The following is a 17,573-nucleotide window of genomic DNA, read 5'->3' on the forward strand; positions in this document are numbered from 1 at the left end:
CAGCAGATGTTGGTGATACCAGCGTCCGTCGCTTCACGGATTTGTTTTTAAAATCTCGCCTTGTTCTTTAAATCAGATCAAACAAGAGCTCACACACTGACAGGACTGGATCGTTTAAATAAAAGAATCTAGATTTAATATTAATGAAATTACTTGTGTGACAAATGAAAGTATGATTTTTTCCCCCCATGTAATCAGTATAACTAATTTCTAAGTAAATCATAACTAATTTTAAACAGAAAACCAATTTTTCAGTGTCATTTCTATAAATTACAAACTACAAGTCAGACACTATCAATTTACCACAAGGGGGCGGTATTAAATCAACATTAAAGTAATCTTCAATGACATTTAACAGTATATTTTTTTAAATGTATGAACAGGCTTCTTATGTGTAATTAAAATATAATACCTTTACTAATCTTTTGACATCAGGATTTAGATAATTAGATTAATTATGCAAGGAAAAAAGCACAACCACACAAAATTCTTTCCAAAACCTGGAAATTTTATTTACAGTTCAAGTCAGTCACATGCAACATTTTCTTTAAATGAATAAACATGAAATTAGCAAAAAGAAAAAGAAAACTCACTTTAGTTTTTTTTTTCCCCAAAAGAGCAATATACAAAAATAGAGCTTACAAATACTGTACAGCATATAGTCTCCAAAAATATTCTGCTGCAGAATTCTTAGTTTTACAAACAATGTCTGTGAGACTTCACAAACATAATCAGTGTTAAAAAAAAAAGGGAGAAGGGAGGGGAATTCAAGGGAAAAGGTATAACGGCTTGTTTGGACAAAAGGGAGGAGGAAGTTATTTGTGAGTTTGTAAGAGCTACAGAGGAATAAATACACAGTACAAACAACACAGGTTCACTTCAACAAGGCAGTGATAAGAGATTAACCCTAAATGGTCTGGTTTCTAAAACCAACTATGGAAAACATGAAGAGATTCAAGCAGCAAAGAAAATTTCATTGGGTTTCCTTCTATTTTTTTTTTCCTTTCAAAATTAACACTACCTGCCATAAACTGGTGTCGTGATCAATAACTCCCTTTTCTTCTGTGGTTATTAGTAAATTATTCATGTCTAACAGTGCTCCTGACTGGGTGTCTATTTATAACACCTCAGTCCAAGGCAACGCTGACGTCAGGGATGATTTCAGCGGTGGGAAGACATTTCTTACTGCGCTCTTCAGTCCCATTTTTTTTCCCTCTGTCGTCACACACACTCTGTTTAATTCCTAACATTTCATGTCTGGTTGGCACTATCAGGACGGCGGGCGAGAGGAAAACAGGGAGCCTTGTGTTGGAAAAAAAAAGTCTAATAACCAATGACGAAGGCGGACAAATGGCAGCAAGTGCTAGCTGCCGTGGGGTTTAGATGAAGGACTCTAGTGGAAATTCATCCTGTAACAAGAATGTCTTAGATTGAGCAAAGGGTGAGAGAAAATGTTTGCAAAGCATCATGCATTCACAGTAAACATTTCCTTCTAATGTGAGATCCATAGGCAGATCAGTAAACAAAGCCTTAAGACTTGAGTTGTTAGAATGGAAGAGAGCCAGGTTGTATGGATGGCGGTAAAATGGAAGATCTGCTCCCTCATGCTGCAACATTAACAGTCCCAGCCTCTTCATGTCCAAAACACATCACACGCCAAGCTAGAAGAAAGGCATCGCAGTCATTTTGTTCACCACAGATGCATCAAAAATACATCTTTCTTTGTTATTGCAACTGTTTTTGTTCAACTAAGGCTAACATGGGTGCAAAGATTCTCGGTAAATTTTAGTGTTAATTGTTCAGTGTTGACTGCGACAGACTGGCGACCCTGTCCAGGGTGAACCCCGCCTCTCACCCGGAATGTAGCTGGAGATTGGCACCAGCAACCCTCCCGACCCCACTAAGGGACAAGGGTGAACAGAAAATGGATGGATGGATGTTCTGTGTTGAGTTAATGCCAGAGTATCGGCCGACATTTTCATCTAGGAAAGGTCCAGTCCTCTGTGTGTTGGTTGACATTCGGCAGAGATGAGACATTTGTCAGAGTAGTATTGTCTAACCGAAAGCCAGAGACATTTTGTTGAGATAATTGCTTTGTGGCGAGGATGCAAAGAGAAAACCGAAAGGAAAATAGGACCAAGATGGTGTTAAAGACACAATCAGTGACTTGTGAGAGGGATATCTGGTGATGTCACTGATGGCAACTTGCCAAAGTATTCATACCCTTAGAAGATCAAAGGCAACATTTTTGTCAGGTTTGATTGGGATGTCATGAGAGAGACCGACGCAAACTAGAAGACAAGTCTAGAAAAGTGTGGTATTCATTTATATTCATCCCCCTTTTCTCTGATATCACTAAATAATGCTAGATCAGGATTGGCAAACTCATTTTGTTTTTGGGCCGGATCAAGATCAGGAATGTCCTCAAAAGGACAACTCAAAGCTGTGGCAGAATGTAAAACTGCCCATTAACAAACTTAAAATATTACTGCTTTCAACTGTGTATGATTAGTACTACTTATAATGTAACAATTTTTACATTGATTTAATTTGGTCATATTCAAATGAAAGCTGATTGGATTTGACTGATGAAACAATGTTTAAGCACACAACTGTTATGTTAAAGTTCAATTTATGTGACGATCAGGAGTACAGATTCCAAGATTTGGCCAGCAAGTCTTGAGTTTGACGCCTGTGGTTTAGATCGAAGCCGATTCATCGACATCGGCAAAAATGAGGTTTAAAAAGATTCACAAAGACTTGCAGCTGCACAGAAAAGTGGCTATGAATGACTGGTGGGGCTGAATACAAATGCAAACAACTCACTTTTCAGATTTTTATTTGTGGAAAAGATAATGGGACATGGAGACTACCGCAAATAACATATAGTCTAATGTTATTTGTCCTTTTGTAGACAAATAGCTTTTATTTCCATAAAACAGGTCAGACCACAGATTGACAGCCTGAATCAAACTTATTTTTGGTCTGTCTCTGTGGAATGAGCGGCGCTCCCAGTAGCATTTGTGGGAAAAGTATCACTGTGTGGTCACAAGTTACTTAATAGATAATTCAGTCATAACCATAAATTGCAAGTGTGTGGGATTGAAATGTTACTGAGTGGTAATTTCTGAGAAGCAGATAATTGTGGCCATGGCCTAATAATAGATGACCACAAGATACAGAATGTATCATTTGTTTCACTGTCAGGACAGTAGGTTTCCAATGTGAGTATTATCAGCTCTGATGGGTGCCAAACTTCTGATTTCACATTATCATCATCTTGTGGTTGATTATAACATGCTGTAAGGACTATCAGTTAAAAATACTATCATTATGCTCTCTAAATCCCGCTGATTACCAAACCGAAGCCACAAAACATTTCATTACCAAACCTCAGTGAGCTATTTTAGCCCACCAATGTTAGCAGAAGGGGGCCTGTGGGGGAGTTCACAGCGAGGCCTTTCAACTAATTCACCAAATTCAGCTAACCAGAGGACAAAATGTATCCACAAAAGCATGGCTCAGAGTACGTGTGGCACGAAACAAAAGCATGTTGTACCGATACAGAAAGGAGGGGGGAGGCGAAAGCACCAGAAGACTGCAGAGAAAAAGCAGGAAAAAAGGATAAACGGCAATGTGTGTTTGCATGAATGAAAACCCTGGTTCACTCCAACCTGCTGACCACTGACTATGGCAGTGTAGCTGAGAGAAAGGAGGGTCAGCTCCAGCTGCTCCCTTATGTGCGTGTACTATGTGCGTCCACAAAAAGGATATGCTGATTACACGCTGAGGCCAGGACTGGTGGTGCTGGTGCCAGTTCACTGACTCGTGCTCCTAAATGCAGCGGTATTAAAAAAAGTAAAAAAAGATAAATAAAAAAAAAAAGAAGTGACAATAAATAGATTTACACATTTGTGGCAAGAGAGATGAAATAGCTGACACTACAGCACATTTTCATTTTCATTCTGTTGTGTTCCAGAAAATCAACTCTGTTGCAGGATCCGTGAAGTGACTTTCACAGCTTTACTTAAAAGTCTCCTGCTTTCATCTGAATTACATAAACCTTAATCTGATGACATTAACAGAAAAAAAGGGCAATGAAAAACTAAAAGCGTTACTTCTATTAAACAGCTCAAAGACCTTTGAACGTGTATTTTTGACTTGAAATCTAAATTTTGCAGACAACTGGATTAGTCAGAATAATGCCTGGGCGATGGTAACAGAAGCAAACGTTTCACATTTAAGCAGACAAAACTGTTCCAGAGTTGTCCCTTTGAGATTTATGTAGATCTGTAATGTTTTAAAACCTGTTCATCTGCTTTGTACACAGAAAAGAGGAAGAAATAAAATATAACACATGACCTTAGGCCTAAGCAATCAAGATTTTGCCTTCTCATAAAGTGCTTTTTAAATGAAAAAAAAAAAAAAAATATATATATATATCTTAGTGTAGTGAAGTTCTTGGCTTTTGTGTTTTCTTCTTCCTCGTCTTTTGCTGGTGCCCTCCAGAAAAGCGCTTTGGTTGTGAAAAAGTAACAAAAAGAAACTTCTTCTAGATTCATCGTCCATGAAGTAAATACAATAAAATTAAAAGAACAGCTGATTATCAGCCACTTGGTGCTGACATAAAGGAAATCCTTTTTTTTATTTTTTTATTTTTGTAACCGATGCAAAAATAAAAAGAGGTGATGACGACCGAGGACTCTCAGTTTTTGTGAGCTTCTGCTCAGTTCTTCCAGTTTGTGTCAGTTCACACCCTCCCACCAAAGGGTACCTGTTTAAGGTGTGAGCGTTGGGATGTGGTTTGTTGTGTGTCTGCCGGCTGCTTTCCGAGAGGGGCTCAGCATCCGCTACACCAGGTTCTCGGCGCCAGGCAGGGGCTGCTGGACGGGCACTGGGGGCTCCGTGGTGCCGGCCTGCTGGGCGAGCTGCAGGACGGGCATGTTGCACAGCGGGCACACTTTCCTCACCTCCAGCCACTTAATGAGGCACCTGAGGGATAGAAAAATGAGCCAAAGTATGTTTACAATGTCAGATTTAGAAAAAAAAAAAAAAACAACAGAAAGAAAAAAAAACAAACCCTGATTTTAGAACCAAAAACTATTTAGCTGGTTGTTCAAATCATCCCCAGAAACTCTTACTGGTCAGGAATTACCTTTCAAAACAGAAATAAATAAATAGAAACAAAACACTGAAAAAAAAATCATTTATATGGTTTGGAAATCTGGAGAGAGAAGAACTAATGCTAGAAATTGAAGACTAAACAAATCAGCAAATAAGAAAAAAAAAATTAAGAAGAAATGAAAAACAAACAATTTCAAGCTAATAAATATAATCTAGTCCATCCATCCATGAGATGTTATAATGTAAACAAATTGGAATTGGAGGTAAAAATCCTGTTCGAGAAATCCCTTTTAACTTTAGTTGTCTGAAAACAAAACCTTTGAACATCTTAGTGTGACCCAGGGCATCGATAAATGAGCTGTCAGCTGTAACATGAAATCACATTCATAGCCATATCATATCCTTGGGATGCCCTGCTTCATTCTGATGGGACGCACAATCAGGCATCACTGTCTATTCAGATTGTAAAATGTACACAAACAACCCAGAGGTCACAAAGATGTCCTCCGCCGGCCACGTGAGTGTGTGCTGCATGAAAATAAAAACAAAACCTCACAGAAAATCCCCAATGAATCAGAGTCAGGTGGTCAAGTTATCAGGAGAAAAACAAAAGTACATCTAATCACCCGAATCATCATATTATGACAACTGAATCATTTAGCACGCATTAAAAATATGAAATGTCAAAGAGTCCGGAATGTATGATTTCTGAACGTTGCAAACAAAACTCATATCATAAGCGTCAAAGTGTTTATTTGACCCCTGATGGCTTCTCTGGGAAGTCATTACAGTGAGCATAAGTGATGTGTGTGTGGAAATGAGTGTGTGACAAACAGTTAGCAAGCTTATATTCCCATGATTTGATTAATGTAAAGCAGTTTCATAAATGAGGGGAGCAAGAAAATGTGCTGGTGGAAATTCTGATCTTTGGAAACCAAGTGAGCGTCATTAACGCTTTTAAAACTTTTTTACCCTTCCTTTAATTATTTTTATCACATAAGGATAACATGAATAAATTTAAAAAGGTTTATTGAAAGATAAATGATCCAGAAACTGCCTTGTGGCACCAAGCTTCAAATTTTCTGATGCTTTGCTTTTTACACATTTTCATATTACTTTTAATTTTCTAGTTAAGTGATTGCTTTGGTAGTGATCTGGTTTGGTTATATATAGTTATATTTAACCAGGTGGGGGGTTTTTTCTTAACAAGTGAAAACGTGATTTAAGTTTACTCTTTCCACCCCAAGTTAGCTAAGTGAGAGTCAAGTTGAGAACTTTATAATCTTTCCAAATGTCTTGAATTTGTCAGTCAGTTGTAGATACTGTATGGCTTATTGCTTTTTTCCATTTCCTTTCAGCCGCTGGGGGAAAACTAGGTCAAATGATTCAACTACTGTAAACAACTCAGTTGAAACGTTGGGACATGAGGGATAAAGTTAGGTCATCTAATCCATTGTGATCTGTGTTTTCCACTCCAAATGTATTTAGTTTTATATATTCACCTACTGTTGAATTTGAATTTTAAATTTCACACTTTTTCTTTATGTTACCAATCACTGTAATTTCAACACAAAGCAGACGATAGGGTTTATAAACAATGCCCCTTCTTGGAAAAAAATAAATCTGTTTTTGACGTCACGTATACTTTAGTTTGACTGCACACTCCCGGACAAAAGCCCACACTTACTTCCGATGAAAGGCATGTTTGCATGGACAGATCCCCAGCTCATCTTTCTGTTTGAACTCCTCCAAGCACACCGCACATATCTGAAAGAAAAGGTCAGAGGTTCAGCCACAACTTCTGCATAAAGCGCGCGGGAACTGGAAATGTGTTGATAATTCAGTTCACTTTGGTCCTCTCCGCACTAATCTCAGTTTTGTGTCGGAGAGCTACAAACAAACCGCTCAGGCGGGCCATGAATGTCTGGTTCACAAAGAAAAACACAGCTGTGGCCAAAATCCACACAAAAAGACAATAAAAGGACAGGAAAAACAGAAGAGTAACTGACCAACTATGTCCGGTTACACAAAGTCTGACTACCTGTGGCCTTTTTCTGATTTAACGGGAAGGCAAATGTCGTCACTGGGAAAGCAAACATTTCAATGCGATTCTCTGATTGTTGTTAATGACGGATTCCAGATGGACAGGCCAATCCAATGATTCAAATGCATTTTCCTGAAGAAAACATTCCTTTCATAGTGTTTAAAAAGATTTAATGAAAACCAGTTTTCATCTGTTCTCTTTGGCAGGAACACACCCTCTGCACCAGACCCGTATAACTAGCAGTAGACCTAGAAACTTATTGTTTTGCTATTTCAGTCAGTCAGTTTACTATAATTCACTGAAAAGGAGAAGTAGCCAGTGATCAGACTAGGACTATTTGTTCAATAACCTGCCATTTGAGGCGAAGCTATCAATTTTCAATTTGTCTTAAAGAGGGGAAAAAGCAAAGAAGCAATCTTTGGCCTCACGGTTAAATTATGAGTTAACTCTGATAAAGTATGCTTTATAGTTCAGTTTTACAATCCATCAGGAGACCTGGTCAAATCACAGTTAATGGAAAAAACAACAAGAAGCAGAAAAAAGCACTGCTCACCAAAAACAACACAAAGGAGCGTCTCATGTTGCCAGTAAGCATGGATGAACCCCATGAAAGCTCCTGCAAAGGGTTTCCTGGAAGATGTGTCATTGCACTTCGCTAAGAATGAACAGTGTTTCAGAGGAACATCATGACAACCGTTACAGAGTGATGATCTGGGACTACTTTGCTGCTTCAGGACTCTCTACCAGGATGTCCAGAAGGAGAATGTCTGGCCATCACTCTGCCACTTTTAGCTCATTCACATTTTGGTTTTATCAACAGAACAATGGTCTGAAGCTCACTGGCAACTTCACCTGTGAATGGCTGCAAAAAATGAAGGATATGTGAAAGTCTGGACTTCAACCCAGTTGAGATGCTTTGCTATCACCTTAAGACAGACCAATTATACTCTAAAATCCTCTGATACTGATACGTTTCAAACAATTCTGCAAAGAAGAGTGGGACAAGATTCCAACATCAGCAGTCATCACAGACAGTTAAAGCCATTTGGCTTTAACTGGAAATGAGGGGAAATGGCTTTAACTGGAAATGAGTGGAAATAAGTGTGTGACAAACAGTTAGCAAGCTTATATTCCCATGATTTGATTAATGTAAAGCAGTTTCATAAATGAGGAGAGCAAGAAAATGTGCTGGTGGCAATTCTGATCTTTGGAAACCAAGTGAGCGTCATTAACGCTTTTAAAACTTTTTTACCCTTCCTTTAATTATTTTTATCACATAAGGATAACATGAATAAATTTAAAAAGAAACTTCCAAATGCTGATTTTATTATTAAAAGATAAACGATCCAGAAACTGCCTTGTGGCAACAAGCTTCAAATTTTCTGATGCTTTGCTTTTTACACATTTTCATATTACTTTTAATTTTCTAGTTAAGTGATTGCTTTGGTAGTGATCTGGCTTGGTTATATAGAGTTATATTTAACCAGGTGGGGTTAGTGGTAGCCATTTAGGGGGCAAATACCTTTACCCATAAGGCAGGTTGATTTTTATAGCTTCTCCCTTTAATAAATGAAATCACCATTTGAAAACTGCATTTTTGGTTATTCATATTGTCTTTGACTGATGCTAACTCCTATTGGATGATCTGAATGAGTGTGAAAAAGAAGCAAAAACTGAATAAATCTGTAAGGGGGCAGAGAAGAAAAGATGTTTCATCAATATTTCAGGGGGATGACATCACAAAGCTCTTAAGCCTTAAACTTACAAAATGTGTATTAAGATTCATTTATTCGGCGAACTTCACGCTAACTCTCATCCATTCATCCAGCCCAAGATTAGCAAACGTAATGGTTGTTTAGCAGAAAAGCATTTTTCATGTTTTGTTCATGCTTTCAAGCTATCTTGGTTAACAGCGCCAGGGTTCACAGGCCTCCAGGTGCTTTCCTAATTAGATTAACAGCCGGGGACCACCCAGGATGGCGTGAGGCTCGTGATCACAGCGGTGGCCGCACATCTAGGGTCACGCTTGCTGAGATCAAATATTTACAACTGCTTCCCCAATGAAAACAGATTTTTCTTAAATTAGGGCAGGATCCAAACAGGCAGCTAAATAGACAAGAATTAAATATGGATGAACTCAAAAACTAAAAGTCTATTTTTACCTAAAGGCTAAATTTGTTTTGATTCTTATTGTCTTTTGGTTGTAAAAAATACCTCCAAGCATCACTGTTGGACTATCAAACCACAGATTACTATTACTATTAATTACTATTTTACCTTCTGTGTGATCCAACAAATTCCAATTTGTCATTTTTTTTACACTTTTTAAATATGTGAATGCAAAATATAATGTGCTGGAGATTTCTGCAGAGTTCAGTCTTTATAGATAAACATGATGGGTGGACAGATGGATGGATGATGAACAGATATTCTCTATCCCTTCCTCCACATGTGGAGGAAGGGATAGAGAATAAGCAATGGGAAATATTTTTTGACCTTGAACATATTCCTCAAGACTTCAGATTCCTCAAGACTTTTGGAGATTGCGTGGGAACCCTGCATGTTGCCAACTGCATTAGTTGAATCACATTAAAATGGTGCTGCATGAAGCTGCAAGCATTCCTGGAACCAATCTCACAAAAGACTTGTTATGGACGGAGTGTGCAGTTAAAGTCTGGTCAGTGACCTGAGATGACAGGTCACACTGTGCCCACACCAAGCTGCTCCAAGAGTTGACAACAACAAATTCAGCGGCTGACAGGAACTTCAAATGACAAAAGCATGAGCTTAGGAACGGTTCGTCTACCCACACTCACAAAACTTCATTCACCTACTGGACAGCTCTTTTATGGCAGAAGGTTTTCAGCTGCAACAATGACTCCTTTAGCCACCCAGATTTATGGGTGGACGGACAGCTGTGCCTGAAAAGAACTGTATGGGAGCTCAAAGCTTTTTCTTCTGGCCAGCTTTGGACACAGAACAGCTATTTGTTTGGCTGTCTGCTTTGCTCTCTGCATTGGAGAACAGATCAATGCTCTTCCTTTTCTTGAACGCCTTGCCTGAGATTTCACACTCGCAGTTGAGATTGACAGAGAAAAACAAATCTCTTTTACCAATAGTCCTGTAAGCTTTAATTCAAACTTTCCCAAAATCAGAGCATGTCACAGAAGTGAATCTAGAAATGAAAGTTTTACAAACATTTTACTCAATTTGTAACTTACAAACCATACAGACTTTCTTTTCTCATGGCATGAACTAATATTTGTCCTATGTATATATCAAAGACTGTGGTTGTGACATGATGCAATGGGAAAATGTTCAAGGACTACCAATACTTCTTTTCTGGCTTTCTCAGCACCCAATAAATATATATTTAGTACCAAATTGCATTAACTCTACCACAATGACAATAAACAAACATTTGAGCACTACTGGTGATGGACAGGATCTAAAGTCCTAATAACCATATTTCTGTACTTTAAAACAACTTAGTTATTTGCAATAAAGTTTTGTACATGGTTCAGTCTGAGATATAATACTTGGCATCCCAAAAATATTCAAGGCATAGTTCTCACCATTTTATCCAACAAAGTAAGTCAAAAGTGAAATTACTGACATCTTTAACACCAGATGTTATAAATACAACCAGTTTTTGTTTAAGATTTAAAAGGTCTAAAAGAAATTACCTTGATCCCTTTAATGCAAAAATATTTTAAACTATATTGCATGAAAGTTCACTGTTTACATAACACATTTGTATGTGTGCCAAAGCAGGCTGGTTAACTTCAGGATAAAAAAAAAAAAACTGTGAAGAGACTCTTCTAGAAGATCTGATTAGGTTACACATCAGACGTTCTCTGGCATGCCTTGACCTGTAAACCAATCCCAAACAAAGCTTCATTTCTTTACTTTCCATTAAAATGTTGAAATTCAACCTTGTCTCACTCATGCCTCCAGGATAATCCTTTACATTCAAAAGTGGGTCATACAGTCTGAGTTGAGTGTGCGTTATTGTCCTTGACTTCTTTAGTTTGTTTCAGTCTTGAATCACATTACACTTTCTCTCAGTTTCTTAAAAAAAACAACAACAACAAAAAAAACACTCATATGCCCGAAGGGGCCAAAGGGAGGCTGGCAATAAACTGCGCTGGAGTTGGTGTGAAGATGAAATCCCCGGTGCTAACGGGTTGGGGCTCTTAACTGGAGTTCACCACGACTAATTCAAACCTGGTTCTGCTGCTTGCCAGTAATTTTCCAACTAAGATTAGGGAGGTTACTATTATGCAATAGTCCCACGGCAAAGACTGATGACCTAAACAGGAGATGGTAGTTTTCACATGGCAATGAGTCATATGAGCACCAAATGAAGAAAACAATGAATGTCCCAGTCTTTATTGCTGCCTGAATAAAGAAATATATAACAAAACATAGCAAAAGAATTCCCCTAAAAAGCATAGCTGAGTTACACTTTTATCACATCACAAACCACAATGCATTTTATTGGGATTTGTGGCTTTGAGGTTAAAAAATTTTTTAAGCCATTTTTAAAGATTTTCATTTAAATTTAAGAGCAGGAGTTACAAAACGTTAGTTTCCTCAATCATTTCATACACTATATTTAACTTAAGAATTCAAACAAATCTAGCTTTTGTCAACTTAAGTTGATGTTTTTTTGAGTCTGCATGTGATTTCAGTGTTTTTATACCTAGGTTGTCTTACTTCAAAACATTCACATGGTATACAGTATGCTTCACTGCCGTTAAGGATCTAATAACATCCATGTTTTCAAACCAAACCTTGTTAAAAGCACTTTTCCATGATGAGGTAGCCGTTAGTAAATACAGAAATATTTCCATTTTAATAGCTACACAACAAGTCAGGTTCAGGAGCTTTGCGCAACACAGCCTGTTATTAGCTTCCACCTAGACACAACGCTAAGTGAACACAACATGTTCGCTCAACTACTGTTCAGTAGTTGAGCGACAACTACACAACTTTCTATTTCAGTAGTGTTGAATTACTGAAATAGAAAGTTGTAGAAATACAACTTTCTATTTCCTGATCCAAAAACAGAATAAATCGCATTCAGAATATTCCAACGACTACAAAAGAGTAGACAATGTTCATATTGAAAAGTCTAAAACGTTTAGTGCTTACCTCATGCAAGTTTAGCTCTTTGACTTTTTCCTTCTGAATGACCTGAAAGTGAAACCAAAAATATGATGAGAAACAAGCCTTTTAATACAGTTAAAGGAAACTATTCTACTGTATTATTCGTTATTTTAGACAATGAATAAAATAGATTTGATAGAATAAGTTCAAATCAGCTGCTAGATTTAAAAAATATATATATCGATGTGTAGAAGTGTTTGCAAACTCTGAGCTTGATGCTGTTCCATAGCCGACAGAGGAGTGGAATGTTGTGATGTTTTGAGGTTGCAAGTCGAGAGACCAATTACAGAGGCAAAGACTTCTTCTCTGCTAGGAGGTGATCTTGCATGTGCTTCTGCACTTGTTTTAATCAATATCAGGTTCTTTAACCATCTAGCAGCATGGTGAATAAAACTGGTGTGCCTCTCTTGGAGTAGCTTTGCAGGCTGCATGTTGCTGTCACTCTTCTCCACTAATAAACACTGGAAAACATTTCTTGCAGCATAGCCTGGCATTTAAAAAGTTCTATGACTGCACAGGAGAATTACGTTGTACGTTTTTTCTTTTTTTTTTTTTTCTCTTTTTTTAAGAAGCAACAACAGTCTTGAAATATCAACTCATACAACAGAAATTGTATGCTTCAAAGATAAGGGGGTTTAGGACTTTTTTTCTCTGCAATTTCATAGACTTCATGCATTTCACTACCCCAGTACAATATAATGCACAATGTAATACATCACTCTACATTTCTGCATACTCATCATCAGCATAAATATCAGATCAATTTTTTGCTGCATTTTTGAGTGGGTGGAAGATGGACAGCTGTGTTTTAAAAAAATAAGAAGAAGAAGAAACAAGAACTACATATTTTCTCCAATCCACACATGGTCAAGATTGAGTGTACAGGCTCAGATTTGCACACAGTAACTTTCTGTCAACACCGTGTTTTGAATCCATCAATGAGATTCTGATAAAATTCTGGCTGGATATTTGACAACTCTTCTACACAGAACTGGTACAAATCATCTGATGACTGAACATAAAAAATTTACTTGCCAGAAACACAACAATAATCCATTTTGAAATAGATAAAGCATGTCAACATTAAGCTGCTGGAATAGCCAGAACCTCAGCTCTATTCAACATCCCAATATCAATAGGTACAAAATTGCAGTTGCAAAAACTGTGTGGATGCAATAATTCATGGACTGTTATATTTAGGTGCCATTCTCTCAGACTCTCCATTCCTCCGATACATTTGCCCATTTGGATCGACTTTTACTGTCCTTGATGCCCAAAACTCAACAGACATCTTAGGAGGTTTTACACTAGAGTTGTATTGTGCGTTTTAAATTAACCAGAGTTTTACCCATGAATACAAAGCATTTTTTGGGATCAGGAGTAAAAGCTCAGCCAAACACCATTTGGGAGAAACAAGAGAACTGGCACACTTGAAAAGGTATTTACAAAAGTCTGTGCCAAGCAACCAACCAAATTAAATGGGTTTTCCTTTCCTCTTTTAAGAACAGTGTCTATCTTCATTCATAATTATGCCAGAAGATAGTTGATTTGGAACCAGTTAAGAAATATCAATTCAAACCTCAGTAGAGTGCATGTATATATTTGACCCTGTGATGATAAAGAGAAAACTAGTAGACCAAACCAGTGCACCCATTTCTTGGTTTTAAAGTGAGTGCAGTAGTATGATGTGTAACCTTCCCACACTGCAAAAACATGAAATTACGGTAAATATAACATTAATGCTTATTAAAATTATATTTAAGTCAATGATAAATGCATGCAACCTTCAAATAGGAACTGTGTGAGTGTGTTGGCAAGCGTTATCTTACTTGTTTGTATGCATATAGCTCTTTGTGTGCCTGGTGCCGTAACCTGGGGAGACGGACAGACAAAACACTGTTCTGATTAGTAATTGACTTATTAACATTAACATGGATACATATCCTGCATCCTGCAATGGTGGACAAAAAAATAAAAAATAAAAAATAGGTGGACAAAACTGGCTTTGATTAAAGAGAGCAAATTATCCAACAACGTTGGCTTTCATGTAAATTAGCAAACACATCAAAAGATAATTTTACATATGATGTTCTTAGAGAGAAGGTCAAAAAAGAAAGAGCAGAATAAATGTCTTGGCAGAATGTGGTGAGTCACAAAGTTCAGTCTGTCATTTAATTCACCGGGCCAAAAATGACTTCCTGACTAAAAACATATGGCTTTAATCAACCAAGCACAGAAAGAAGGCAGAATATCTCCTGAAACAAAACTTAGAATCTTTAGAGATTTATTTTGCCAACTGAGGCAGGAGTAAGTCAAATTACATGTAAACAGGTGATATTCTTGGAATACTTTAAGCCCTCCTTTCTTTACAAAACACTGCACCTCAGGTAAAACTATAATTAAGTCAGATTTTAACAGCCATTAGGAACTGCAGGCTGTTCAGACAAGTCTTACACAGTTCCAAGAAAGTTGGGACAGACACAAGTTGAGCTTTAAATACACATACTTCAGAAAACAGCGAGAGAACATGATGGACATTTAATGAGAAGAGAATCCACAGAACATACTTCAGAGGGAGATTAAATAATATAGAAAAGGGACGGGGAAAAAAAAAGCAAAACAGACAAAAGAAATTCGTAGGTTTGTAAGATTTACCTCCATTACTAGTAACCTTAACCTCTCGCAGCAGAGTGAGAGGGATCTGCAAAACAAGCAGCACAGTCTAGGAGAGAAACTGACATTTTGAAAGAGGTCAGCATATAAAGGTGCAGAGACTCCAAATGGTTTGGGGGGGGGGCCGAGGGGTCAAAGTTCAAAAGATTACTGGATTGTGAATGATTTATGTGGGGTGTTCGACTGGGTTGCGAAGGCAGATGAAGAGGATAAATGAAAAGAATGTGACATCTCTCGCCATCCAGCATGTGTAGTTTTAAAAATATTTTTGAAACATTAATAATGGAAATTGTTTGACATACCAGCCAATTGATCAGTCAATATAACTCAATATCAGAAAATCTGAATTGCAGAGGAGTATCAAAATCAGTATCGGGCATTAAGGAGTAATGATGCATCCAGCTGAGACGTTACACATTATTGGATTCATAAAATTTTTCAAATTTTCAGAAAGTCTAGGAATTCCCTTTATTTCTTTTAACAAATAGAAAATAGTTTGGATATTCCAGTTGTGCTGCTCCAAAACTTTTGGTTTTTTATGCCTACATTAAAAAACTATGACTTACAAATGGTGATTTTTATGCCATAAAAGCATCAAAATGCTCTTTTTTTTTGGTTTCTACCAACTGAAGAAAGGTTTTCTAAATTTCAAAGTGAGTTTTAAAAAATCTGGGATCAGTCCAGAATTATTCAAATGAGATTTGACAAGACTAAATGTTTTAAATTTTGAGCAAATGTAGAGGAGGCTGATGAAACAAACACTGTTTTTCAATTTAGAACCTATAAGAAGCTTTGAGGCCAGTTTTAACATTAGTGTTGTTGCCTGCAAACCATCGGGTCAGGGGTGTCTAAATTGTGGCCCATTGGTTGTTTGAGAGCCTCATCATTATTCAGTCTACAATTTAAGCAGGTGATGTAGTCCGCAAGCAAAGGTTGTCAATGCAGATGGATTTTGCTTCTCTCTCTTTTAGGCCAAGAACTTCACTAGGTGCATTTCCATTACAAACGTGCGCAAAATTTTGTCAATATTCCACTAATGTAAAAAAACCCCAACAAAAAAACAATATTGCAATTGCAGTGTCTCCAACTTTTCACACAAGGAATGAATTTCTGATAAAACCATGTTTTCTTATTCATTTCTTCATATCTGGATGTTGCACGTCCCCTGATCGTTTGCTGGCATTACCAAATAAACCATCTGTTCAAGCACTGTTATTGTTTACTTGCAGAAAGTCAAGACTATGTGCAACAGGAACACGATCAGACTTTAGGCAAACCATGCTACATATTTTGCACGTGTGTGGACAGGCTGATAAACCACTGAGAGAGGTGGTTGAGGGTTTCTGTGAGAGGCTGCCTTGCGTCAAAGTGTGCGTGCAAATTTGTTTCTGCTGGAATTTCGCATGTCAACTCTAAACACTGGCATCTTTTAATCATCTGTCCATAAAGCAAGAGATGTGATGCAGAACCCCCCCCCAAAAAAAAAAACAGAATTACCCTTCTGTGACCTTTAAGGCTAAGCTGGTTTTTACCATAATTATTATCAAAGCAGAAAAATCATCATAATCAGGACTGAAAAGATACAAATCGCACATTTGTAATCGAGTCACTTATAAACACACCATCTGACAACAGTGTGGGCCCCTAGACTAGAATACAAGCCCATTTATTACCATAAAATGTTCAAAATGCAAATTAAATAGAGGCTAACACTTACTGAAGAGTTGCCTGCAGTGAAAAAAATCCCTCACAAAATGGCTTTTTTGGAACATTTAGCAACTTTTTGCTGAAGAAAATTTGTAGCTCAATTTTTGCTGCCGGTTAGCTGTCGCAAAAATTCTGATGTGTGCTTTTTTTTTTTTTTTTTTGTTACCACAGTAACAGGTGTACAAGAACACTGCAAACAAAGGGGCATAGCTATGATTACCAGTTTTCAGCAAGAATGAACTGAACTGAACACTGCAAATACTGGAAAGTGTGTACAAGTAATTTTGATCCAATCGTTTGGAAGGTCAATTCTTTAAAGAGAGCAAAAAGGTCTCTTTTTACTTCTAGTTGCTATGCTGATCCTGACGTTCAGTACTGAATCACGGAACTATATGTAAGCCATGAAGTGTTTCTAATTTACAGGTAGATGAGAAATTGTAGGAGTAGTTATTTTTACTTACCCTCTGCCCTGCAAGACAGGATATGGCAAGATGGCGAGGGGAGAGTTTTAGGGGAAACTGCTGCTTCTCGCTGTCTCAGATAAAACAATGTAGTGAATTATGTGTGTTCAGTTTGCTACTGGCTGAAAACAAAAACCCTGTATTTCCAGCACTGAGGATAATCTGATTATACCCAGTAGCTTATAAAGAGGGGCGAGGAATTGACTACTGAAGTAAAGATTGTTTTTGTATGATGGATATTTAGAGGATTACTCTTAAATCTTGCTGGATTAAAACATGCTTTCGAATGATTAAAGTAAAGTACTAAAATTGGCACTTTTAAAATCACTGTGGAAATCTAACAAATGCAGAAGAAACAGTGGTACGGCTGAAACACAAAAGAATATAATGAG

General features: G+C 37.4%; 1 protein-coding gene across 2 annotated transcripts in view; it reads right to left on the bottom strand.

The window, feature by feature from the left end:
* Window positions 1-1,314: 1,314 nt before the first annotated feature.
* Window positions 1,315-17,573, bottom strand: part of rnf24 (ring finger protein 24) — a 29,419-nt gene continuing 13,160 nt past the window's right edge. For both annotated transcript variants that reach the window (XM_044114827.1, XM_044114826.1), the window contains exons 3-6: window positions 14,170-14,212; window positions 12,326-12,367; window positions 6,812-6,891; window positions 1,315-4,992 (exon numbers count right to left, since the gene is read on the bottom strand). In XM_044114827.1, coding sequence (XP_043970762.1) covers window positions 4,851-4,992; window positions 6,812-6,891; window positions 12,326-12,367; window positions 14,170-14,212 — 307 coding nt within the window. In that variant the 3' untranslated portion in view covers window positions 1,315-4,850. The remainder of the gene's footprint in view (window positions 4,993-6,811; window positions 6,892-12,325; window positions 12,368-14,169; window positions 14,213-17,573) is intronic.

The sequence above is a fragment of the Gambusia affinis genome, linkage group LG04 (assembly GCF_019740435.1).
Source record: "Gambusia affinis linkage group LG04, SWU_Gaff_1.0, whole genome shotgun sequence".
In the NCBI taxonomy this organism is placed as follows: domain Eukaryota; kingdom Metazoa; phylum Chordata; class Actinopteri; order Cyprinodontiformes; family Poeciliidae; genus Gambusia; species Gambusia affinis.